The 25,580-nt window shown below is 43.4% G+C and overlaps 1 protein-coding gene across 2 annotated transcripts in view; it reads right to left on the reverse strand.

Annotated features, from left to right (window-relative positions):
* Positions 1-22,203, reverse strand: part of CCDC113 (coiled-coil domain containing 113) — a 25,837-nt gene extending 3,634 nt beyond the window's left edge. Inside the window, exons 1-7 of one of the 2 annotated variants that reach the window (XM_032854338.1) lie at positions 22,028-22,203; positions 20,783-20,909; positions 19,456-19,617; positions 15,818-15,973; positions 14,715-14,795; positions 11,955-12,110; positions 7,451-7,558 (exon numbers count right to left, since the gene is read on the reverse strand). In XM_032854338.1, coding sequence (XP_032710229.1) covers positions 7,451-7,558; positions 11,955-12,110; positions 14,715-14,795; positions 15,818-15,973; positions 19,456-19,617; positions 20,783-20,909; positions 22,028-22,128 — 891 coding nt within the window. In that variant the 5' untranslated portion in view covers positions 22,129-22,203. The remainder of the gene's footprint in view (positions 1-7,450; positions 7,559-11,954; positions 12,111-14,714; positions 14,796-15,817; positions 15,974-19,455; positions 19,618-20,782; positions 20,910-22,027) is intronic. The other variant, XM_032854339.1, reaches the window with a different exon arrangement.
* Between the last annotated feature and the right edge of the window lie 3,377 nt (positions 22,204-25,580).

Raw genomic sequence — 25,580 nt, forward strand, 5'->3', positions numbered from 1 at the left:
GGTACAGAATACTAAAGTGCCTTCTCTGACCATAAGCCAATTCCACCTCTGCAGTGATGCCTGAGGCTGCCTGTGTTTTTGCCCATTCTCTCAACAGTCTTACCAAATTTTTTTACCATTCCTAATCTAGGAGAGGGGGAAGTGGTCTCTCGTTACAGTTTTATTCTCTATTACTTATCAGTGAGGTAAAATATTTTTCATAAGTTTGAGACTTTCTGGCTTTTCTGTAAACTGTATAAATCATTTACCCATTTTGTCTATTTTTTGGTTAGATTTTTCATTTATTGAATAATCCAGTTGTGCCCCACTGCAACTGGGTTGCATAAACTAAATGCACCCATATCAAAATTTTATCAGATACTTGATCATATACATGACATATACGCGATCTGTACTGGGGCTTATCATAGGACTTCTATTTTTTCTCTGAACTTCCAGTCTGTTCATGAGCTTGTTTTAAATACTGTAACTTTGTATCATGTTACAGTATCTGGTAGGGCTAGTCCACTCATCTACTTAAGAATTTGGGGGATATTTTTATTTTTCCAAAATAACTTTTGAGACAATTTAAGTCCTTAAAAAAACAACCTTGTTATTTTAATTGGAATACCATGATTTTGCACCTCAGCTTAAACAGACCTAACATTTTTATGCTGTTGAATCTTCCTGGCCTGGCACCGTCTTTTCATTCCTTGCTTCACAAGGTACAGTCTACGGTACTGGCATCACTTGGGAACTGGAGAAAATGACTCTTGTGCCCATCCAATCAGAAGCTGCATATTAACAAAATCCCCAGATGTCTGGTTTGCACCTTCTAGTCTGAGAAGCACTGCTTTAATTCACTCTGGAGAAAACCAATAAAATTATTTTTAATTAACTTATCAGAATGCAATAAAAACTTGTCAAGAAGGATTCAGTGAATATCTGCCATGTCTAGCAGAGATATATTCCTGTAGGGAGATCTAAACACGAACCTGGAACCTCACATCTTGTGAGGAAAAAGATGAAAGAATACTTAAGATAAAGATAATGAAGGAACAAGAAACCAAAGCATTAAAGAAAGGTTCCGCAGGGACACCTGGATGGCTCAGCCGGCTAAGCCATCTGCCTTCAGCTCAGATCGTGATCCCAGGGTCCCAGGATTGAGCCCCGCATAGGGCCCCTTGCTCAGTGGAGAATCTGCTTCTCTCTCTCTCTCTCTCTCTCTCTCCCTCACCCCCCCACCTCACTTGTGGTTTCTCTCTCTCAAATAAATAAATAAAATCTTTAAAAAAATAAGTTCTACAGCTTTGAGGGATGTGCTAATACCAGGAGCTGTGATCCCTACCCAGCACCCCACTTGTAGAATAGGCTGTTACAGCAAGACAGGCGGACCACTGTTCCCATCCTGAGATCCACTGCAACAGTACAGAAATTTTGCTCAAGGGGAGAGGCTATAAAACAGCTCTAGAATGCTGCCTGGAAGGACTGACTTTTTTTGGAACAAAGTGTGGGGAGTTCATGCCCAAGTAGTTTGTGGAAAACAATGGAGATCTTTGGGGTGAGCAATTAAGAGGCAGCTGGAAGCTCCATGATATTAGTAGCAACAAGCCAAACAGTAGACCAGCTAGATGTTTAACAGAACCAGAAAAGGAGACCATTAAGAGACCAAAACAACAGACCAGCTAGATGTTTAACAGACCAGAGAAAGAATCATTAAGAGATCATAATTCTACAATATCAGTAGCAACAAGCAAAACAGAGGACCAGCAAGATATTTAACAGAACTGGAGAAAGAGACCACTGGGGTTGGAGCAAACCCCGAAGACTGCCAAAAAGGTCCCTGAAAAGGGGCATGACTTTGATTAGATCAGAATGTGCCGCAGTTAATGTCCCAGGGTGTTGCTGAAAGCAACAGAGCAAACAGCTAGTAATTAATGAAGGCTAACAGCTGGGTATGATACCAATAGAACTAGACCAGCTAGAAGCTTCACAGGAAGATGAAGGAGAGTCGAAGAGAACTCAGCAGAAACGCCAATCATTCCGGGTTGTCAGGGACACTGTATCTATGACCAAGGCCACCCCCTCTAAGGAGCAACACCAGAGGCTACCAACAGCAGGAGAAAGAGACTTGACTAAATTAATCCAGCCAAATCACTAAATAAGCAAGTGGTGGGTGGAATTAGTATCCAGTATTGCTATATTTATCTAAAATGTCCAGTATTCAACAAAAATTATAAGATAGACAAAGCAACAGGAAAGTGTGACCCACACAGGAAAAAAAGGAAGCAACATAAACTACCTCTGAGGAGGTCCAGATGGTAGACTTAGCAAAGTTCAAAGCATTTATTATAAATATGTTCAAAGAACCAAGGTGACCATTTTTCAAGAATTAAAGGAGCATATGATGATAATGTTTCATCAAATAGAAAATATCTATAAAGAGAAATTATTTTAAAAAAACAAATGGAAAATGTGGAGTATTTTCAATACAATAACTGAAATGAAAATTTTGCAGAAGGAGATCAGAGATTTAAGTCAGCAGAACAATTAGTAAACTTGAAGGTAGACCGATAGAGATCATGCAATACGGAAAACACAAAGGAAAAAGAAGAAAAATTCAGTCTCAGAGAAATGTGTGGAACACTACTAAGTGTACCAACATTCATGTAATAAAAATAACAGGAGAGGAGAAAGACAAAGGAATTATATTCAAGGAAATAATGGTTGAAAACTTCCAAAATCTGATGAAAAATATTGTTTTGATGAAAAATATTAAACCTCATATTCAAGAAGCTCAAAAAACTCTGAGTAGGAAACTGGAAAGAAATCCACACCCAGACACATCAGACCCAAAATGCTGAATGACAGGCAAAGAGAAAACACTGAAAGCAGTGAGAAAACAATGCGTTACATTCAAGGGAAACCAAATAAGAGTAATAGCTGACTTCTCATCAGAAACAATGGAAGCCAGAAGCAGTGGGATGGCATATTCTAAGGGTTCAATGAAAAATAATAATAATAATAATAATAAAAATCTGTCAAACAAGAATCTTATATCCAGCAAAACTATCTTTCATAAATGAAAGCAAACAACGAGCACACTCAGATTTTGGCTTCCAATGCTATTCTCAAATAAAAGGAACCAGGACTCCTTGGAGAATGCTAATTCTAGGGCTGGAGCAGAAAATATAGGAAATGAGTTGCAAGTATTTTCTAGTGCCAGAAAAGAAAAAGTGTTCACACACACACACACATAAATGGCGATATGTCGAAGGAACACAGAAGCCAACTGAAAGAGCTTCCAATGCCCAAGGTAAAACAATGTCAGTAATAAAACAAATATTAGGTTATTATCCAACATATAAAATTAATATCCATGCTCACTTCAACAGCACATATACTAAAATTAATATCCATGAATTGATACTGATATAAATAAATGATTAAAAAATAAACAAACGGAGAATAGACAAATGTCCCAGACAGAAGAATTCCAAATAGTTTATAAGTTCCCAGTTCTTAAGTGTGGGCTGCACAGGGTAACATCCTTCCAAAGAGTTGAGCCAGAAAATTGAAGGAAAGAGTAACTGTACAGTGGAGAAACCCTTTTAATATTACATCAGGCAGGTGATCAAGGTTGACATCAGCAATGGTAAGTCATGTTGAGAGTATGCTCCCTTGATATAATATGAAAATGGCACTTCACCTCTACAGTCTTCCTCCTGAAAACCATTTAACCTCAGTCTAATCCCAAGAAAGACAGCAAATCCTGGACAAATACTTGACCACTTCACAAAACTGTCAAGGTCATCAACAACAAAAAGTAAAGCCTATTACAGCCAAGAAAAACCTAAGGAGATGTGAAACTGAATGTAGTGTGTTATCCTGGATGGGATCCTAGTACAGAAAAGGACATCAGGTAAAAACCAAGTCTATATGAATAATATTAATTATAAGTTATAAATATTTTTATATTTGTATGCTATAAACTATAAATATAACTATAAATTATAAATATTAATCATATATAAATATTAGTCATAAGACATCAATATTGGTTAGTCAATTTTAATAAATATTCCACTGTAAGGTGTTAATGATGGGGGAAAATGGGTGTGAGATTTGGAGGAACTCTGCACTCTCCACAATTTTCAAAAATGATTACAAAATAAACTTCATTTTTTAAAATGAAGAATAAAGACATTCCCAGATAAACACACACTGAGAGAATTCATTGCAAGCAGACCTGCCTTACAAGATGTACTAAAGGAAGACTTTCAGGCTGAAAACTAGTGAAAGTAGCTCAAGCTAAAGTAACTTAAAACCATGTGAAAACAAATAGCACAAGTAAAGATAATTAGGTAAGTAATTATAAAGGAAGTAAAATTTTATATTCTCCTCCTCAACTGATTTAAAAAGCAATTTATAAAGCAATATGTATATAATTCTATCGTGGACCTGTGACATATAAAAACAATATATTTGACAATTACAGCAAAAAGAAGGCAAGGTAAAACAAAGCTATATTTGAATGAGGAAATAACATCGGATGGTAACTCGAATCCAGAGGAAGAAATGGAGAACCACACAATGGTAAAGACAAAGGCTAATACAACAAACACTACGAACATACTTCATGTCTGACGCACCTGGGCAGCTCAGTCAGTTGAGCGTCCAACTCTTGATCTCTTGATCTCAGCTCAGGTCTTGATCTCAAGGTCATGAGTTCAAGCCCTGCGCTGGGCTCCACACTGAGTGTGGAGCCTACTTGAAAAGAAAAAAAAAAAAACCCACATACTTCACTTCCTTTCTTCTCTCAGCTTCTGGATCCCTTCCTCACATTCAAAAGATTAACTCAAAATGCATCATAAACCCTAACATAAAATCTGTAAAACTTGTAACCGAAGACATAGGACTGAATCTTCATGATATTAAGTAATGGTTACTTAGATACAACACCAAAAGCTCCAGTGCAAAAGAAAAAATAGATAAACTGGGGCTCACCAAAGTTAGAAACTAAAAATAGCATCTTAAAGTGAGAAGGAAACCCACAGAATGGGAGAAAATATTTGCAAATCATATATCCAAAAAGTATTTGAATCCAGAATACATAAAGAATTCTTACAACTCAATTATGAAAAGACAAACAACTCAATTAAAAACTTACTTGGGGGCTAAGGGTTTGAATAAACATAGTTTGAATAAACATTCAAACTAAGGGTTTGAATAAACATTTCTCAAAAAAAACCACACGTGGCCAATAAGCAAACGAAGGGATGTTCAATGTGATTAGTTATTTGGGAAATTCAGATCAAAACCACAGTGAGGTATGTCACTTCATACCCCCTAGGACAGCCATTAAAAAGCAAACAAAAAACCCCAAAATAACAAGTGTCAGTGAAGATGTGCAGAAATCAGAACCCTCACACGTTGGTGGGAATGTAGAATGCGCAGCCACTTTCAAACCTAATTCTGCAGTTTCTCTAAATGTTCACCACACCATCACCACATATGATCCACAGTTCCACTTTTAGCTGTATGTCCAAGAGAAAAGAAAACATACATTTACACAGAAACTTGTATGTGAATGTTCACAGCAGCTTTATTCATTAGATCCTGAAACAACCCATGGGAAACAACCCCCCTCAACTGATGAATGGCTAAAATGAGGTCTACCCGTACAAGGAAATACGATTCAGCCATGAAAAGAAACAAAGTCTTGACACATACTACAGCACAGATCTTGAAAATATTGTTAAAGAAGCCAGTGAAAGACCACATACTGTATGATCCCTTTTATTTATTTTTTTATTTTTTTAAGATTTATTTATTTGACAGACAGAGATCACAAGTAGGCAGAGGCAGGCAGAGAGAGAGGGGGAAGCAGGCTCCCTGCTGAGCAGAAAGCCCGATGCGGGGCTCAGTCCCAGGACCCTGAGATCATGATCTGAGCTGAAGGCAGAGACTTTAACCCACTGAGCCACCCAGGCGCCCTGTATGATCCCTTTTGAACAAAATGTCCAGAAAAGGCAAATTCACGGGGACAGAAAGTGAATTAGTGGTCATGGAGCTCAAGGGTGGGAGTAAGATGAGGTGGGGAACAGACAAGGATTTCTTGAAGGTACAGGGTTTCTTTCTAGGGTGACAAATATTTTCTAAAATACTGTTCTGATGGTTACATCATTCTGGGGATATACTAGAAATCATTAAAATGTGCACTTTAAATGGGAGAATAATATGGTATATGAGTTATAACCCAACAAAGCTGTTTAAAAAAAAAAGTTCACAAGAAAACTAAAATATACTAACAAGTGACTGCCAGGCTTTTAAAAACTGATGTTGTATTTTACTTGTAATCTACTAAGTGTCCACCCAAACAAATACCACAGAAAGCCTGCATGGGGAGAGCACACAGACATTTGCTTTACTTTTATTCCTGGCTACTCTGTACCAAGACCCACTTCTTTGCATCTGTCGGTTCTCCATCGAGGACAGGACTTGGATGCCATGACAAAACTGAGTCAGATGTAGTCATCCTGTGGCTTTTCAGTTATTGTGGACAGGTCTGGGGCCACGCACACTGCTGGGGACACTTACACTGATTCAAGACAAGGTCACTAACAGCTGTATTAATGGCTTGGCAGGCTGACAAAGCATCACCGTCCTGGTCCTCACAGGTCACCACAAGGCCTGTGACACCTCCTTCATACGTGCGGAAACCAAGGCCTATCTCATTAAAAGGCCTGTTCAAAGCCAGAACCTGGCAACACCAAAGCTTATGCTCTTGCCCTCATCTTTCTAAAAAAGTCCTCTTGAATCACATCTTTCATGTACTTAGCTTGGTGAAATTCCAAATGTATGTGCTCAGCAAAATACTGAGAGCACAAAATCACAATGGAGATGTAAGGAGCTCAGATAATGCCACCTGTCTGTCCACACAGTGACCGTAGGCCCTGGAGGGGGCTCAGGACAGAGGTCACAGGTCTGTCATCCCAGCATCCACTGTAATGAGTGAAAATTACATGTTTAAAGAAAACTCTCCCTCCTGTACATAGAACACTATATTTTGGCATGTGCACTTTTTCTCATACCAGTTAGATGATTATACTCATTACAGGCCTTTTTGTGATGCTGTATACATGACACTTTGAGTATGGTACTTTATGGGTCCCAAAGGGTTATAAGAAGGTTATTCTTGAGGGTTATTTGGGCTCTACATGATTTCTAAATGGTTTGGTCATTTCCACATGATTTCTGACTCTAGACCCTAACCCAGCAGTAAAATTCTACTGGACTATGAGTCTCCAGGTACCACTTCCTCTCCAGCGGCCCAGACATATTTTGCTTTTATGGTCTAGGCTTTTCTAGACAAAAACCAAGGTGGCTTGGGTCTTGGTGTACGTTGGCTCAAGTGTTTATAGACAGAAGGAGACAAACACCAGAAATAGCACATTTTACCCTCTCCTACCTGTTCTACTTGTAGGGTTTCTCTTTCAATTTTTTCAAGTAACTCATTTCTCAGCGAGATCTCCTTATCCAGACTGATGGACATTTCCATTGCCTGGTGTAACTTGCTCTGAAATATAACAACAAGCAAGTCTTGAGCAAAGATGATCACTCAGAACTACAGGAAAGATAGACAGTTCTTCATTAAGCAGGATGACAGCAAGGCCATCCAGGAACCCAAGCCTGCCCTTCTCAGAATCCTGGTGCCTACAGGGAAGTAAAGACCTGCAGAGTGGCTGGACACACCAGGACCCAAACTCTCCCCCACCATTTACTAAAAAAAACTTTGGGCCAGTCCAGAACCTCTCTAAACTTGGGCTGGTCACCTTACAGGGCTGTGGAGAGGCTCAAGGGAGAAAATCGTGGTAAAGTGCCGAGCACAGAGCCCCCCGCACATGGAGAACACTCATGCAAGTGACTGCCATTATGACATGAAGAAAGAGGAAACACTCCCCGTGAGCTAGGTGCTACTGGCATCCCACTTTACAGGCAAAAGAACTGACTCTTTGGTGAGTGAAAACAATTTGCCCAGGGTCATAGGGATAAGAGGTTAAGCAGGGCTTGAACCTGGGCAATCTGAGTCCAGGGCCCGCAGGCTCCACCACCACTGACCCTGGAGGGCTCCTGCCCGAACTGGCCCACACCTGCCCCCCACGTCACTTGCCACTGTCCTTCACCAGCTCCCCCCAGGCTCCTGTTTCTCAGATTTGCCCCCTTTGCTGCACCTTTGTCTCCCAGCAGGGAAGGGTGAGCCTGGGGGAGTTGGGACATGCTCTGCTGGGCTGAAGAGCCAGTGACAGAAGCCAGTGACTCCGGGGGGATCGCTCCACAGACTCTGAAACGCACTCACCCTACCCTAGGCACTGACCAGCACGACAGTCTGGGCCCTGCCAGCCAGAGGCCGGCTCACCGTCTAGACGGGGGTACCCTAGGCCATGTAAAGCCACCACTGTGCCTGGCACTGAGAATGTGAGGACAGCGGTGGGGATTTCCCTGGGGGAAAGGGTACTGGAAAGGTTGCTGAAAGGCTGTTGAACATGTCTAGTAAGAGGTGTGGAGGGGGGGAAGCCAAGCTAAGGAAAAGCCTGGGAAAGGGGGGTGCTGGCACAATATGTCCAGGATATCAAATCCTAGACCTAGCAGAAAAGCCTGGAGCCACCTTCCTAGGGACCTCAGGGCACTGAGGCCACCGCCCCCCCCCCATTCCTCTTCTCGCCAATCCTCCCTTCTTTAAGGCTCACTGCTGCTCCCCATTCTGTACGACATGGCTCTGCTTAGGAAAGTGCCCTGGGTTAAGAGACCAGAATGAGAGCGTGGGCTGCAGGGAAGGGGAGGCAGCATAGGACTCCACTACAAACCAGAAAGTCGGTGGGAGGAAAGGAGAGCAGAGGGACAATGCAGAGAGCAGGGACAGGAAAGAATGGATTTGCAAGGCCTACTGCAAGGCAGCTCCTGACTCTGAAGGTGTGAGGCGAGCTATTTGTGATTCTGAGCAGAATGTTGGCCACTTGAGGTGGCTACTTCCAAAAAGGCACTTTAGCTTTCTCTTGCTGTGTAACAAATTACCACAAATTTTGTGTCATAAAGCAACACCCATTGTTTTTCTCAGTTTCTACAGGTCAGAAGTCTGGCACAGTGTGGCTGGATTCTCTGCCCAGGTAGGGTCCCCTGGGGCTGCAATTAGGATGTTAGCCAGGCTGGCTTTCCTCTGGAGCTGGGGTCCTCTCCCAAGCTCACAGACTGTTGGCAGAAAGCATTTCCTCTAAGTTGTAAGCCTGATATCTCTGTTTCTTTCTAATTGTGAGCAGGAGGTGGCCCTCTGCTCTTTGATATCCCTTCAAACCAGTAGTGGAGAACTTCTCGCCTAGAGAATTCCCTCTGCGCTACAAATTCCTGACTTCCTCTTCCAGACAAAACTGTCTGTCTTCAAAGGGCTCATGTGATTAGGTCAGGCCCATCCAATAGTCTCCCTATTTTAACGTCAACTATGGCATATCATATTCATAATCACAGAATAGGACAGAACCTAATAGTAGAACCCATCATACCCATAGCCTTGCAGATTGTACTGGGTATATACAGTAGGTGGAGAGCCCTGGGAGACATCCTGGAATTCTACCTACAAGGCACTAGTTCACATGGGGATCACTAGTTTACAGTCAGTTAGGAATGACACATCATGGCTGTCATCACACGCTTACATTCTACCAGATTCCACCATGCAGGGCTCAACAGCATAAAGTTGGAGATAAAGGTGCTCCTTTGGCTGAAGCTCACGCACCAAATTCACAGAGGAGACCATGTTTGTCTCCTTCATACCTACACCCTCAGCACTTAGCCCGGTGTCTGGCACTCTACACCTCCTTGTATGTTTGGTAACAGGTATTCTATATGTGCATTGCTAAAGTGAACACATTGGTAATATTTATTCTGCAAGCTTTTCCAAGGTCTGAGATGTGGGTGCTGATATTTATATGAAATTGGTCTATCCTGCCACCCTCCCACACCCTAAATATACACCTCAAGTGCTAGCAGCTCATTTGACAATACTGGTTGAGGACTTGCTTTGGCTAGGCACTGTCCTCGGTACTAGGAACACAGCACAGACCAACCTGAGCTCTATCCTGGTGGCAAATCAGAAAAACCTGCCACTGACCCATGATCCCTACTGGAATTCCCTCTCAAGTCCAGGTGAGGCCTGACCCCAAACTCAACAGTGGTTCCACCTCCATTTCTCCCAGAAGACCTAAGAACTGACACATGGAAGAAATGAGTTTGCATCTCCCTCAAACCATCACTGCGTCCACCGTAGCACTCCCGTAGGCATCTCCTCCAAGCTCCACCATCCGATTATTATTATTTGAAACAGGCCTACAGGCATGATGACCCCTGGGATTCTGGCTGGAGAAGCTCCCATTCCACCCACTGTGGCCTGGGTTGCTGCTGCACGGGTATTGCAATCTGTCCTCTGCATTTAGATCTGCCCTAAAGAGCTGCCCTGGGCCTGGCAGTTTCATGTTATAAACCAGTAGCTCCACTCCAAAGCCCTGGCTTTTCTACACAAGACCAGACAGGCCCTGTGCTACTTAGGTTGATTCCACAGGATACGATCAAGATCCAGTGTGATGTCGCCATGTACTACCCAGCTCTCCAGCCTATGAAAGCTCAAGTCACGGGGATTGGCTTTATCTTGAATTAACAGCAATCAGATAAGCTAACTACTGATGAGTGGAGGATCTGTTGCAGAGAACTGACACATGAATTTCAAAACGCCAGCACAACATTGTCTATGTGCTTTATGCCAGAGAGAGGCAGTTGGCTTAGGTGGGACATGTACTGGACTAGGAGCCTGAGCCCTGTCACAAACTTGTTGCTGGAAGCTGGCAATTACTCTCTCCTTGGACTTCAGGTTTTTCATTTTTAAAAAGCAAAGTGCTGGACAAACATAATAATCTAACCTAAACACTTCCAAATTTACTTTTTTAAAATGATACTATGTGGGCCTAATGAAGACCACCTGTGAGTTACCTAAACCTGCAGCCACAACTGTCCTGCAGGCAGGAGGCCAGGGGTAAGCCACCTTGCTCGATAAAAGGCCAGAGTGCCAGTACTTGGGCTTTGCGGGCCAAGAGGCAAAATTGAGGATATTATGTAATTACTTACATTAACAAAAGAAAAAAACAAATTTCCACGTGTTTTATTGATGACATTCAAAATATAATCATTAAGTACATTTTGGAATACAGACCTACTAATGAGAAGAATGGATTTTTCTGGGGCAGAAAGCAATTTTGCTTAATTGGATTTCAAAGGTAGCATTCTCTATCAAATTGGTTACGAATACCCTTCTGGAAAAACCACAGCTCACAGGCCAGTGGCAGGATACACTGGCCCCAGTCAGCTGACTCCAACACTGCACAGTTTCTAGCAGGGTGGCTGGGGCATTCATGGCTATGGACCCTGCTTAGTTATTAACAATATCTCCCTCTCTCCCAAAAGGGTTCTGTGTAGATAAGGAATTATATACTAGTTTTCTGATTTTTAGCTAAGACAGTTTTCTTCTGGAGGGTTTTGAGCAGAGAAGTGCTTCTTACAGGCCTAAATTAAACAGGGCCCTAATGTGGTTAGTTCTCAAAATGTGCATAAAAATCATGAGGGCGTTAAAAAAAATAGATGCATGGCCCTCACCCCCTTATTCAACTGGCCAGGGCTAGACTAGGGTGTTTGTATATTAAAAAAAAAAAAAAAAAAGAAAAAGTTCTCTGGGCGGTTGCAGTGCACAGCTAGGGTTGTGGGAACATTCAGAGTATTTGAGAATGGCTTTGTCAAGAGAAATCGGGGAGCAACAGTAGACGGAAGGGCCCCAAGCCCTTGTGTAGCACCACAGTGGTGCATGGGAACTTCACTGTGGCTGGAAAGGTGGGTGTGGGAGGCCTCGGGGACCTGGGCATCAGGGCAGACCTTACTTTGTAAGTATTGAGGACTTGCAGGGTGTTTCCGGACGCCAGCTTTAGCTGGATCAGTTCTTGATTCTTTGCTTCAATTGTCTCTAAAAACTGAGCATTCTCGATCTTCAGCTGCTGAAAATCAACCTCATGGAGAGCCTCGCCCACCTCTTCCTTCTACAGCTCAGAAAGAAGAAAGAAATGATGTGAGGTTGTGACTTCAGAATCTGATTCACACCTTGCAGTTCTAGATGAGATTCTGAAAGTCAGTCATCATTCAGTCATTCAACAAACACGGGCTGGGGATCTGCTTGGTGCCAGGTGTGTTACAAGGCACTAGAGTGGAGATCTGAATAAATACAATGCTCCCTGGCCTCAAAGAGCACATATTCAACCAGGGTTCACAGACAGGTCGCAGTGTGGTGTAGTGGGAGGGGCAGAGGATACACAGAAGCTCCTCAGCCAGGCCAGAGAAGAATGGAAGACTGGGTCAGGGAAGGCTTCCCACAAGAGGCAGTGTCTAAACAGGGCTATGAAAGAAGAATAAGAAGGAGACCATATAAAAGTTATTTTGGGGGCGCCTGGGTGGCTCAGTGGGTTAAAGCCTCTGCCTTCGGCTCAGGTCATGATCTCAGGGTCCTGGGATCGAGCCCCATATCGGGCTCTCTGCTCAGCAGGGAGCCTGCTTCCTCCTCTCTCTGTCTCTGCCTGCCTCTCTGCCTACTTGTGATCTGTCTGTCAAATGAATAAATAAAATCTTTAAAAAAAAAAAAAAGTTATTTTTATCCTGGAAAACCCAGGACCAGCAGCCCATAATTCCCTTTCTGTGATCATGTGACATCTCTGTACTATGGCTGTGTCAGTGTATCGGGTCCCTTCCCTGGCCTGGCCCGCCTTACCTGCCCCACCAGGTCTAGGCCATCTCATATGGGTGGTAGGCCAAGAGCCAAACCTGGGAACTGTTCCTCAGCCCCATGCTCCACTCATGCAATACTGCCTCCAAGGAGGCTTCTTTCTTGTCCCCTAAACCAACACAACAATTTCCTTAAATCCCAGTAATGACCTATCCGGCAACTCAAACACTCCTAAACCATTTCCACACCAGGAGACTACCCCCCTGCGGCTCTGTGGTCCCTGCTGCCCATTGCCTTTGGCTAGCAGTTAGGGCATCCCGCTGTTTCCTACCATCCCCACTCACTGCTAGTCTGAGCTCCTGCGGGCAGGACCACCTCAGGGTCAGCTTTGTGCAGCAATGGCTTTTAGGTTAAAAGTCATTCATCTCCTCCCTCTCTCACACTCAAACCCCCGCCTCAGGAGGCCTTAGCATGCACAAAGCCTGGAGTACCAGGAACTCTCTATCTGGAGGCAGCTCCTATCTCCTTTCTTACACTAATCTCATAATCAAATCCTTCGATGACACAGCCCCTCCAGTTTTTGCTCTGCTGGGGACCTCCAGAGCAGCACGTTCTCTCCTCCCCACAGCCGCTGTGCACTTGGAGCCAGCAGCTGGTCCTCCTGAGTCCGCTTGGGCCCATCAATCCCAGATCGTCTGATAGGCTCTCCATTCCCCTTGGTCTTCAGCTCCCTCTCCTGTGTAAGCCCTACGTTCCCGATTCTTTCCAGAGAGCAGCTCTCCTGGAGACACGGTGCTCCAGGTAGGCCTACTCAGACCAAGAGGAGCAAGCCCACCCCTTTCTTGGTGGGGGGGGGGGGGCTGTGGTTCTCTGGGTGCACCCCAGGGCACAGCATCGCCTCCCACTGAGCTGACTTTATCAGGCACTCTACGGGTAAGCCACCTGGCACCTGTGCAGACATCCTGGGGCATCAAAGTGGGGGAGCTGACATCTGTCCTCAGTCACTTCGTGTTGTTGAAGCTGTCCCAGCCTGTCATCTTTCGGGACCCCAAGTCAATCAGGCAATAATTCCAAGTGTGTTCATTTGCACAACTCTGTGTCATTGGCAGTGGCCACCTCTAATGCACAAGCTGTCGGTGCCCATATTTGAGTTAATTCAAGGGATGGAGCCACGTAATCACATTCGAGAGGCCCTGTGCCCCATCTGCTTACTGCCTTCCATCAGGAAGCTTTAGTCTGATGCACAGGTGACCAAAGCACCCTCAAAGTGTGCCATCCAGGCCACACTCACCAAAAAGTGTCAACAAGTACGCCACGAGTGTCTTTTAAATTCAAGCCAACTCTGTCTGTGGCTGTGCCGGCACCGTAACAGTAGGAGCTTCCTATCACCGCTGTGGCAAATTACAACAAACTCGGTAGCTTACAACAAAAATCGATTATCTTACAGCTCACGAGGTCCGAAGTCCAAAATGGTTCTTGGGCCTAAAACTCAAGATGTTTTCGCAGAGATGCATTCCTTCTGGAGGCCCTGGAGGAGAATCTGTTTGCTTTCCTTTCCCAGCTTCTAGAGGCTGCCTGTTCTCTCTTGTTTATGATCCCTTCCTCTACCTTAAAGGTTCATCACTCTAATTTCTGTTTCCAGTATTCCACCTCTGTCTCCTGCCTCCTTTGGGATTATATTGGGCCCACGCAGATAATCCAAAATAATCTCCTTTTGAGTCAAGGGAGATTATTTTTAAGATAATCTCAAGATCCTTGACTTAATCACCTTTGCAAAATCCTTTTGCCATGTGAAGCCATAGATTCACAGACTCCAGAGATTAGGACATGGACATCTTTGGGAATGCATTGTTCTACCTTCCATGGTAACCTTAGGAAGGAAGAAAGAGAGAGAGAGAGAGAGAGAAAGGAAGAAAGAGCCACATACCTGCCTCAATTGTAAAAGCATCTTTTTCCTCTGCACTTTGAGAGAAACATTTTTCAAACGTAATTTATCCTTCATATTATCCTAAAAAATACAAGTAAATTTTAATCCACTCCTCTTCATCTTCCCTGTTGGTTTGAAAAGTTGGTAGGGCTGGGGCTATAAACCAGACCTTGCGTCCTAGCATTCAGTCACTTATTTTCAGGTCTTCTTGCATTTACTGGAACTGGTATACACTTCACTCATGGGTGAGCACCTGGGTGGCTCAGTCAGTTACAAATCTGCCTGGGCTCAGGTCATGATCCCGGGGTCCTGGGGCAGAGCACCCTGTTGGGCTCCCTGCTCAGCAGGGAGTCTGCTTCTCCCTCTCCCTCTGCCCTCTCCCCCAACTTGTGTGGGCTCTCTCTCGCAAATATATCTTAAAAAGAAAAAAAAAAAAAGAAAAAAAACCCAAAAAAACAAAAACACTTCACTCATGACCAAGAAGCAGAAGTAACTTGGTCGGCTTTGTGCAAATTTTCTACTATTTTTAAATTCGAGATTATTGGGGTGTATAATTTGGATATAGGGGTCATTCCTGACAAAACAAACTTATGACTCTCCAGTCTTTTATTCTCTTGGTAGTTTATATAATTTTTCATCACTTATACATTGTTAGGGCTAGTAACCCTTCCTATGTCCAGGATCCAAAGCTCGACATGCTACAAAATCTTTGAAAGTGAAGGAACATTTTATGTCTCATTGTTATAATAATGGAACTTAAAGAGCTTGAGATTTACCTGTCCCCCTCCCTGCAGTCACCTGATTAGATAGACTTGCCTCACTTTTCTCTAGGAAACATATCAGATCTTGAAATAAATAGCAATAATAAAAAAGAAAAAAAAATCAGTCTGAGATACTATTAATATTCACCCAGCCTGATTGGTTTCAGCCTTGATAAATGTGCCTTTTAAGACATACACCTCGGGGGATGCAATAAATCTGCATGTGGGGAGAGCATTTACGGCGGACCAAATGGAGTGGGGCTGCTTCACGTGGATCATTTTTATGTCTTCATCCTCTGAATCTGTTCTCCCTTTCTAAGCTCCGGCCTCCTGCCAACTCACCCTCCGGCGGTTCATGTCCTCAATGTACTTCATCACTTTCTGAGTGGCCAAAATACTCCCTTTCTTCTTGGATATGGTTTTTAGGATATCTTTTTTAAAATCATACGCTGCTCTCTGAACTTCAGCCCATCGAATTTCAGCTTCCTCAATGATAGCCTGCAGGAGTCAGCACAAAGAAAGAACAGTTTCCAAAAATCCTCAGGGACAGCTCCCTCTGAGGAAACCTAAATTCTCAGGCCTCTTTGTGTCTAATACATAATGTTTCTTCTTAGCCTTAGAAATATATTGATAAGATACAAATTTGACTACGGGAATGTTACCATTAAAAAGCAGGCCTCGGGTCGCCTGGGTGGCTCAGTCAGTTGAATGTCTGCTTTTGCCTCGGGTCATGATCTCCAGATGCTGGGACCGAGCCCCATGGCATCAGGCTCCCTGCTTGTCAGGCAGTCTGCTTCTCCCTCTCCCTCTGCCCCTCCCCCACTGCTGGTACACTCTCTCTCTTTCAAACAAATAAACCAAAATTTTTAAAAGAAGCAGGCCTCAAAAAAAGGGGGGCATCCATAAGAAGGTGGTAAACAAATAAAAACAGGGCCTCAGGTATCTCTATACATACACATTTCCATATCTGAAATAATACTTATCCACTAAAAATTGTAACATTAATATATTATATAACACTATATAATATTATATGTTATATATGTTATTATATGTTATATAATAATATTATATATTATATATTATATATTATATATAATAAAGACTATACATAATACGTTATATAATATGTTATATATATAACATTAATAATATTATAATATATAATATAATAGGATAGGATAGGATATAAAAAATATCTGGGGGGGCACCTGGTGGCTCGGTGGGTTAAGCCTCTGCCCTCGGCTCGGGTCATGATCCCGGGATCCTGGGATCGAGCCCCGCATTGGGCTCTCTGCTCACTGGGGAGCCTGCTTCCCCCTCTCTCTCTGCCTGCCTCTCTGCCTACTTGTGGTCTCTGTCTGTCGAGTAAATAGGTGAAATCTTAGAAAAAAAAATATCTGGGGGCGCCTGGGTGGCTCAGTGGGCTAAAGCCTCTGCTTTCGGCTCAGGTCATGATCCCCGGACCCTGGGATCAAGCCCTGCATCGGGCTCTCTGCTCAGCAGGGAGCCTGCTTTTCCCTCTCTCTCTGCCTGCTTTCCCTACCTACTTGTGATTTCTCTCTCTCCCTGTCAAATAAATAAATAAAATCTTAAAAAAAAAATCTGGAAACATTACAACAAAACATTAGCCACATCCGGAGAGACGGGATTACTAGGGAGACCAACAGACTTAATATATATATATACTTCAGCAATTTGAAAGTGGTATAAATGAATATATGTATTGACATGGAAAGACAGTAAGTGCAAAATACAATTTACAAAATAATAGAATACGGGCGCCTGGGTGGCTCAGTGGGTTGAGCCGCTGCCTTCGGCTCAGGTCGTGATCTCAGGGTCCTGGGATCGAGTCCTGCAGCGGGCTCTTTGCTCAGCAGGGAGCCTGCTTCCCTCTCTCTCTCTCTCTCTCTGCCTGCCTCTCCGTCTGCTTGTGATCTCTCTCTGTCAAATAAATAAATAAAATCTTTTAAAAAAAAATAAATAATAAAAAATAAAAAAATAATATAATACTTTTTATAAATAAATTCATATATGTCCAGAAAATAATCTAAACTCTAGGAGATAAACACAAGTGTCAACACTAATTATCTCTAGGCGGATTCTGGATGTTTACAAATGCTCCTTTAGCTTACTTCTACATTCAAATTTTGCTACAACATAGAGATTGTCTTTAAATAAGGAAACACACATGCACACACACACACACACACACACACACACACACATGCTATTTGAAAGAATAAAATGAAAAGCTAGCTGAGGCTGCAGAGCAAATCATCTCAGTCCCGACCTTGTCCCTGGGCACCAAGAAGCAAAAGCATCTTCCTTCACTGGCCAGCCTCTCCCCTCTCCCCGTGGCTTCCACCTGCAGGAACTTCAATCCACCCTAACTGCCACTTTCAGCATGTCACTGCTCTCCTGCTCAGCCGTCATTATCAGGGTCCTGCTTTCTAAGGCATCAAAGATAAACTCCCCTGCCTGGCTCTCAAGGTCTCACAGTCCCCAGTTTCCTCGTATAGGCCCTAAAGCACACATTCATTCCCACTTCTACTTCTTGCTCATGTCATTCACCCGACCTAGGGTGCCCTTCTTTTCTTAAGCCTCTACTTTATTCCTCATCATTCTTCAAGACCATGCCAAGCCCTATGTATAGCCCCACCTCTTCAAAAAAGACTTTTTGGCCACTCTAGCCCACATTAACATGTTATAATTCAACAATGCATGTCTGGCAAGAGAGAGAAGGAGGGGGTAGGGCAAAAAGAAAGGAGAGAGGGAGGAAAGGTTAGGTTTAAGTGGTACAGGTAATTACATCAATAAAGACATGAGTCTACTGATCTGTCCCTCTGGAGGCAATGAGTGTGAGTCTGTGTGCTCATGTTTAGAAACAGAAAAATTTAGAAACAGAACAGAAATATCTGTTCCTCATACAATAATGCTCCCTAATGCAAGCCAATAACTACATCCCATGGGAAACTGAACTAACACTGATGTTTCTTCTCTGCAGGAAAACTGACCTTTGTTGGTCTCCAAAAAGACACGGACCATGGTCATGCATGCTGCACACAGAAGGCAATTTAAAGGATTTCTCACCCAATTCACTGACTTACGCCCCAGATTCCTTATATTATTAGGAATTACCAAACATTTTTAAAGCACTTATGGTTATTATAGTTTTTTTCTTTTAAGAATCCATATCTTAGGGACACCTGGGTGGCTCAGTCGGTTAGGCATCTGCCTTTGGCTCAGGTCATGATCCCAGGGTCCCAGAATTGAGGCTCTCTGCTCAGTGGAGAGCCCGCTTCTCCCTCTGCCCCCTCACTCACACCCAGCTCGAGTACTCTCTCTCGAATAAATAAAATCTTAAAAAAAGAGAATCCATATCTTAGAGACATATACTAAAATATTTATAGATGGATGATATATTGAGGTGTCACTTCATAATAGCCCAGTGGCCTATCATGAGGGAGAAGTTGGGATATGGAGAAAACAAGGGTAGCCATATGCTCATGACTGTTGCATGTGGCTGTTTAGTACAAATGGGTCCATTGTGCTAGCCTCTCTACATGTGTGCATTTTTGAAATTTTCCATTTAAAAAAGTTTAGGGGTACCTATGTGGCACGGTCGGTTAAATGTCTGACTCTTGGTTTCAGCTTAGGTCATGATCTCAGGGTCGTGAGATCGAGCCCTGTATCAGACTCTGCACTTGGCACAGAGTCTGCTTGAGATTCTCTCTCTCCCTCTCCCTCTGACCTTCCTCACTGTTCTCCCTCCCTCTCTCAAATAAATAAATAAATAAAAGTTTAAAATTTGTTGTCTCCTCAAGCAGGTGGGAAGTTCCTTAAAAGCAGTCCTTGTATTTGTCTTCTCCTACTTATATTTCTTTCAAAATAACAAAATATTAACATACTCCAGGTACTTCTCAATGAGGTGGAAGTGGGGAGCCCAGGTGGGATGGGCTATAGAGAAAACGGTATACCTCATGATGCTGCAGATCTCGTTCAGCATTTGCTCTCATGTGCCTTATTTCATCCTTCATGTCTTCCAGCTCCTTTTGTACAAGCTCACATTTTTGGTCACAACTGAGGCCTATCACACGGTCCATACCCATGCGGGACTTGGACCTACGCCTGCCTCGTAACTGCAATACAAGAAGAACCAAGTCATTGTCAAGTAGGAATTGCTGCTCAAGCTGGGTGAAAAATGACCACTCAGACCTGCTAGAAATTACTCTGAGTGACCGCCAGGGAGAACAAACTCAAAGTGAAAGGATTCAGGATATTAGGCCCAAGGTGATGTTTATTTCACCAGTCAGCCTAAGTCCTGTGTTAAAGAATTCAAAGGCCTATACTGGATAATGAACTGAAAATAAATAAGGGAATGTGTCTTGAGGGTGTGGAAGGACTATGAACCTGCTAAAGACTAGCATTCAGGTCAATGTCAGGGGAAGCCCAGAGCTCAATGCTTCCTAAACTGAAAACAGAAGAGAAATTGCATCTGGGGGCACAGTGATCAGCAAAAAAAACAGACATGATTCCCTACATATTTAAGCCAAAGGTCACCAGCAGATGGTCCTAAGGAACATATGGGCCTGAAGAGATTGACCCCCAAAAGACAGAACTACATCCAGTTTTAAATTTTCAAAAATTAATTACCCACATTTGAAAATCAGGAGATACCACCAAATAATCGAGATTTCCAGCTTCTCTCGAAAAATCAGCTGCTCAGGCAATACCAGTCCACCTGGTGCGACTTTCAGATGAGCGAGGAACTTTCCCATGCCCACAGCAGACCTACCTCACTCCTATATGTGGTTAGCTGGGCCTTGTAAACATTGGAGTCCCCCAATTTAAGGGAATTATTTCAAGTAAACTCAGATATTTTGGGTGAGTCAGTCCACTAATAATTGAACCTGATTCCCGTCACACTCACTTGAAAGAGAACCTTAGAAGGAAAGGAAGAATTAAAAGTAGAACAGGGAGGAGGTGCGTGGGTGGCTCAGTGGGTTAAAGTCTCTGCCTTCAGCTCAGTTCAGGACCCCAGGGTCCTGGGATCGAGCCCCCGAGTTGGGCTCTCTGCTCAGCAGGGAGCCTGCTTCCTCCTCTCTCTCTCTCTGCCTGCCTCTCTGCCTACTTGTGATCTCTGTCTGTCAAATAAGTAAATAAAATCTTAAAAAAAAAAGTAGAACAGGTTGAAAATCATATGCCACTCAGCCACGGAGGGCATACCAAAGGCAGATACACAAAAACCACTTGCATCTAAAGGAACAAACAGAATAAAAGAATTCTTAGGTCACTACAGTGTACCTGTGCAAATTCTGCTCCTGATATTTTAATTTCTGATAATCGTGGATGTCGCTGATCTCTGGGCTCCAGCTTATTATAATATTTCTCAAACATCTCCGTCTCAGTTTTGAGAGCAGAGTTTCCATAGCTGCAAGACAGAGGGTACCTGAGTAAGTTCTATTAATATGACTTTAAACCCCAAATAACTAGTGTTTAACACTTAATAGCAATTACATACCTTCTGCAAAACATGTAACCTCTTGGTGCCTCAATTTCCTCTTTTGTAAAATGGGAATAATAATAGTACCTATTATTCAGGGTTGCAATAAGGAATGCAAAGCCTTTAGATCAGTGCTATTTAAATATTTGATTTTTTTAAATGTCTAATGAGCCACAAAGTTGAAAGAACTAGGATTATATTGAAAATTGTTGCTGAGATGAAGCTACAAGTTCCACCTTCCAGTATCCTCTAAACCATTTGTGAAATTCCTTCTGAATTACTACATGCTTGAAGTTACTACCTAGCCACAATCTTCAGATGTTTCCTTTGGTTTATGTTTCTCAGCTGTTCTTTCCAGCACCCGAGAGACAAAGAATCCACAAGAAGTTTATTATAAAGAGTATTATAAATGGTGGAAAAACTTGGAACAGTTTTTAAACAACTAGAGGTGACAACTAGAATTCATCCTGTATATGCTTGCCAAGATTTTGACCTTTTTAGCTTTTTCATATATATAACATACAGGTTATGCGTGTGTCTACTTATATATATGAACACCTTGGATATTTTCATATGTTCCTGAGTGAATTCCTGTAGCCTGAATTTTAAGATTAATGGACACAGGTTCAATGGAAAACCTGAGAAATCAAAACACCTTTTTAAATTTTATTCATTCATTCATTCATTCATTCATTTATTTATTTATACCCAGCCTGTCGACACTCCCAGTGTCGGCTGTGGAGTCGCACCTGAGTTTAAATCCTGGCACCACCACTGGCTAGGAAAGTGAGTTAACCTGTGTCTTGGTTCCTCACCCACTTTCTGGGGCTCCCGTGCTATTATAGAAGGTACTACGTGCAAAATAACTGGCACAAAACAAGTTTTCAAGAAATTGTGGCTATTAGGAATATCACGTCAGTTCTGCCCTAAACTAGGTATAGACGTACAGAAGTTACATCTATTCAGCTGCTAAAAGGGGGTGGTTCGCCGTGAGCCCAAGAAGTTGTACAATGGACCTCTGGGCCTCCGGAAGCCGGCCGGCGTACCTGAGCTCTTCCACCAGCCCACACAGCTGGATAACAGGCAGCTCGTTTTCCTCCCCGCTCTGCAACTCGCTGACAGTGGTCTCAGAGTCCTCATCAGTCATCGCTCTGCCCAAGTGGCCCTTGCCAATGCTCACCGAGGCCAAGAGCGCGCTGTGCTAGCGGCCAAGCGTCACTCGCGCTGCGACCTAGCTCTGCGTTGCCTGAGCGACCGGACGCGTGCGTGAGGGGCGGGGCTCCCAGAGGCTCCGCCCGACGCCGCTCCGCCCAGCCCCGTGCTCACCAGAGCACAGACACCTACACCCACTGGACCATCATTCTTTACATGCTAATACTAGCAACTATTGCTTGCAGGGCACTTACTACGCCCTTGGCGCCGTGTTAAGCGTAGTTTATGCAAATCCTTGCGACAACCTTGTAATATTATCTACTATTCTGTGTACTCTCCAAATAGAGGAAACAGATAAGGGAAGTTAATTCCATTTGTTGCAGTGTCTTCCCCTACCTCATCGTGAGGCCTCTACTCCGTTCTCCCTCTGGTTCTTCACACATTCTAAGTGTAGTTTCTCTCATCAGATACCGATGTCCTGCATTCCTAGAAGAAAAAAACCTGGCTCATTATTAAATGGTATAAATTCAAGAGACATCCCTATATAGGGATTATATCCTGGGGGAACATACCGAACAGACAATTCCGGCTCTTGCTTCCAGTTAAATGAGGAGAAGAGCCCCTAAACCCGCTGTTGAAAGTGGAGTGAGGATGGCAAGCACTGTCGCGCCTCACACTTTTTCATAGTCATCATTTCATTTAAGCCCCAAAACGGTCTTATAAAATTGGTATTTCAGTCTTCATTTCACAGATCACGAACTGAGCAATAGGGCAGCTTAGGTGAGTGGTCCGTTGTCACACAGGAAAGGAATCAAGCTCTGGCAGCAACCAAAATCCATGCTGTTAACTTCTACACTGATGTGCGTGATGGCAAAGATAGGCAAGGCGGCAGGACAGCTTTCTGTCTGCTCCCACCGGGATGGAAGAGAGCAAAGGGCAGAAGGGGCGATCTTCTCTGAGGTGGAGGTGGGCGCTGGATGTGGTTTGAAACCAAGCTCTGATAAACCACTTGGAGTGGAGGTCAGCCACCTTCTCCCACCAAGGGACATACCTTAGTGTCAACATATAGTCACTAAACTCCAAAGAAAAACTTCTGTTTTTTTGCATAGGGTGCACAGATTTGAGGCCAGAGTGGAATTACTGGAGATGACAGCAGAGAGGCTGAGTCGTGCCATCACCTTTTCTCTACTGGTAGGTCTCTCCAGGAACAATACAGACCACTTTTAGAAATATTAATATGCTTGTATACCAGGTGATACAAATAGATGCCATCCCCAAGAGGGCCTGGGGCAAGAAAGGACTCTGCCACAGGTCCAGGCTATGGCGCAAATAGCCCTGTCAATTGCGCTATATGATAGAGCAGGCCCTACGGTATTGGAGGTATCCGTGGAGAGGAAAGAGGCAGTGTGAAGCTTAAAGCAAGATGCAGTGGAAAGATCACAATGCAGGACTTGGAATTTTGGAAAAAAATCATGCCGTCCACAGGAGGAAATTTCATGCCTTTTGAAAAAGATCTCCTGGCCTGTTTCTAGACTCTGGTAGAGATGGAATGCTCAAACATGCATCCAATCCCGCTCATCGAGACCCAGGTTCTGCTGGACCCACCGAGGCATAAAGTTGGACAGGCACAACTTCAGTCCACTGTAAAATGGAAATGTTCTATCCAGGGTCGAGTCCCAGGGGGTCCAAAGAGCTTGAGAAAGCTGCATGAGCGGGAAGTCCAGACCAACTTGTCCTCCACCACACTTGCCCTATCTTACACCCAGGACCACATTCAGGGAAGGGACAGGGTCACGACCAGCTAAAAAGGAGGGAAAAGCCTGAGCTTGGTTTAGACATGGGTAGGTTTAGAATGCGGGTACAAGACAAACGTGGAGGGTGGCTGCATCACAACTACATTTGTGGGAGGCCCTGAAAGACAGGAGAGCGGGAAAATCTTTCCAAGGGGCGAAGCTGTGAGTGGTGCATCTGGTCACCTATTTTGTGTGGAAGAAGTGATCTCAGGTAAGAATGGTTACAGGGACTTATCTAATGGGCAACTTTGGCTTAGGGACTCCCCATCAGCCTGGCTGAAATGCTGTTAGATGCTGTCGTCTGAGAAATTTCCTCTCCAATCCTCCCTCTTTTCTTTCCCAACCGTGTGACCTGTACTGTGGTCTGAACACTCTCTCAGGCTACTTCAGCTTCATTTCCTTTGCCCACCACAGGCATTTCCCCCATTAAGTAAATCTCTTTGTGTCTAATTTCATCTTAGCTTAGAGGACCTGAACTAATACAAATCATAAATTTCAATCACAAAGATATTATTCGAATTGAGCTAACAACATAGTACATGTACAAGCTGAAGTCTGCAGTTACCAGACAAAAATGCCTTGCTGTTTGCACTGTTTCACAGCATTACACTCTTTAAATTGTGGTAAAAAACACATAACATAGGGCGCCTTGATGGCTCAGGTCGTGAACCCAGGGTCCTGGGATCAAGCCCCGCATCCGGCTCCCTACTTGGCAGGAAGCCTGCTTCTCCCTCTCCTGCTCCCCCGCTTGTGTTCCCTCTCTTGCTATGTCTCTCTGTGTCAAATAAATTAAAAAAAAAATCTTAAAAAAAACACACATAACATAAAATTTAACATCTTAACCATCTCTAAGTGCACAATTCAGTAGCATTTAGTTTCTCCGTATTGTTGTGCAACAATTGCCAGAGATTTTTTATGTTGCAAAGCTGAAACTCTGTATCCATTAAACAATAATTCTCCATTCCCCCTTTCCTCTGCCCCAGCCTCTGCCAACCACCATTCTACTTTCTGTCTCCAAGCCCTTTGTGACTGCTTTAAATTCCTCATATAAACTAAATCAGAAAGTATCTTTTTGCGACTGGCTTTTTCACTTAGTGTCGTATTCTCATGGTTCATTCATATGTAGCACGTGTGAGAGTTTCCTTCCTATTAAAGGCCAAATAATATTCCATTGTATGTACCTGCCACATTTTGCTTCTTCACCCATCTGTCAATGAACATTTGGGTTGTATTTGTCAGTGCTTTAAATTTTAAACACAAATAACCACAAAATTCCGAAACTTAATTAATAGTATGCTGTTCAATATTTAAATATGTGCTGTGTATTATATGTCAATTATACCTTAGTAAAGCTGTAAAGCACACAAGCGAGCAAACATGCTCTCTTCTCTACCCCAGCCTCATACATCAAACCGTCTACCCAGTAGCCGCACTCAGATGTGTAGTGGGCGAGTCAAACTTGACATATAGCCACCAAAGTTATCATTTTTTCTTCTCCCTCCAGATCTGCTTTTCACCCATTCTTCTCCATCTCAGTAACTGGCAACTCCATTCTCCCAGGGACTCAGCCCAGAAAATGGGGAGTAATCCCTGACTAACCCTTTTTTTCTTGTCCCTACATCAGATCTGTGAGCAGATCTCACTGGCTGTGCAT

The sequence above is a fragment of the Lontra canadensis genome, unplaced genomic scaffold (assembly GCF_010015895.1).
Source record: "Lontra canadensis isolate GAN:19392208 unplaced genomic scaffold, GSC_riverotter_1.0 scaffold8, whole genome shotgun sequence".
In the NCBI taxonomy this organism is placed as follows: Eukaryota; Metazoa; Chordata; class Mammalia; order Carnivora; family Mustelidae; genus Lontra; species Lontra canadensis.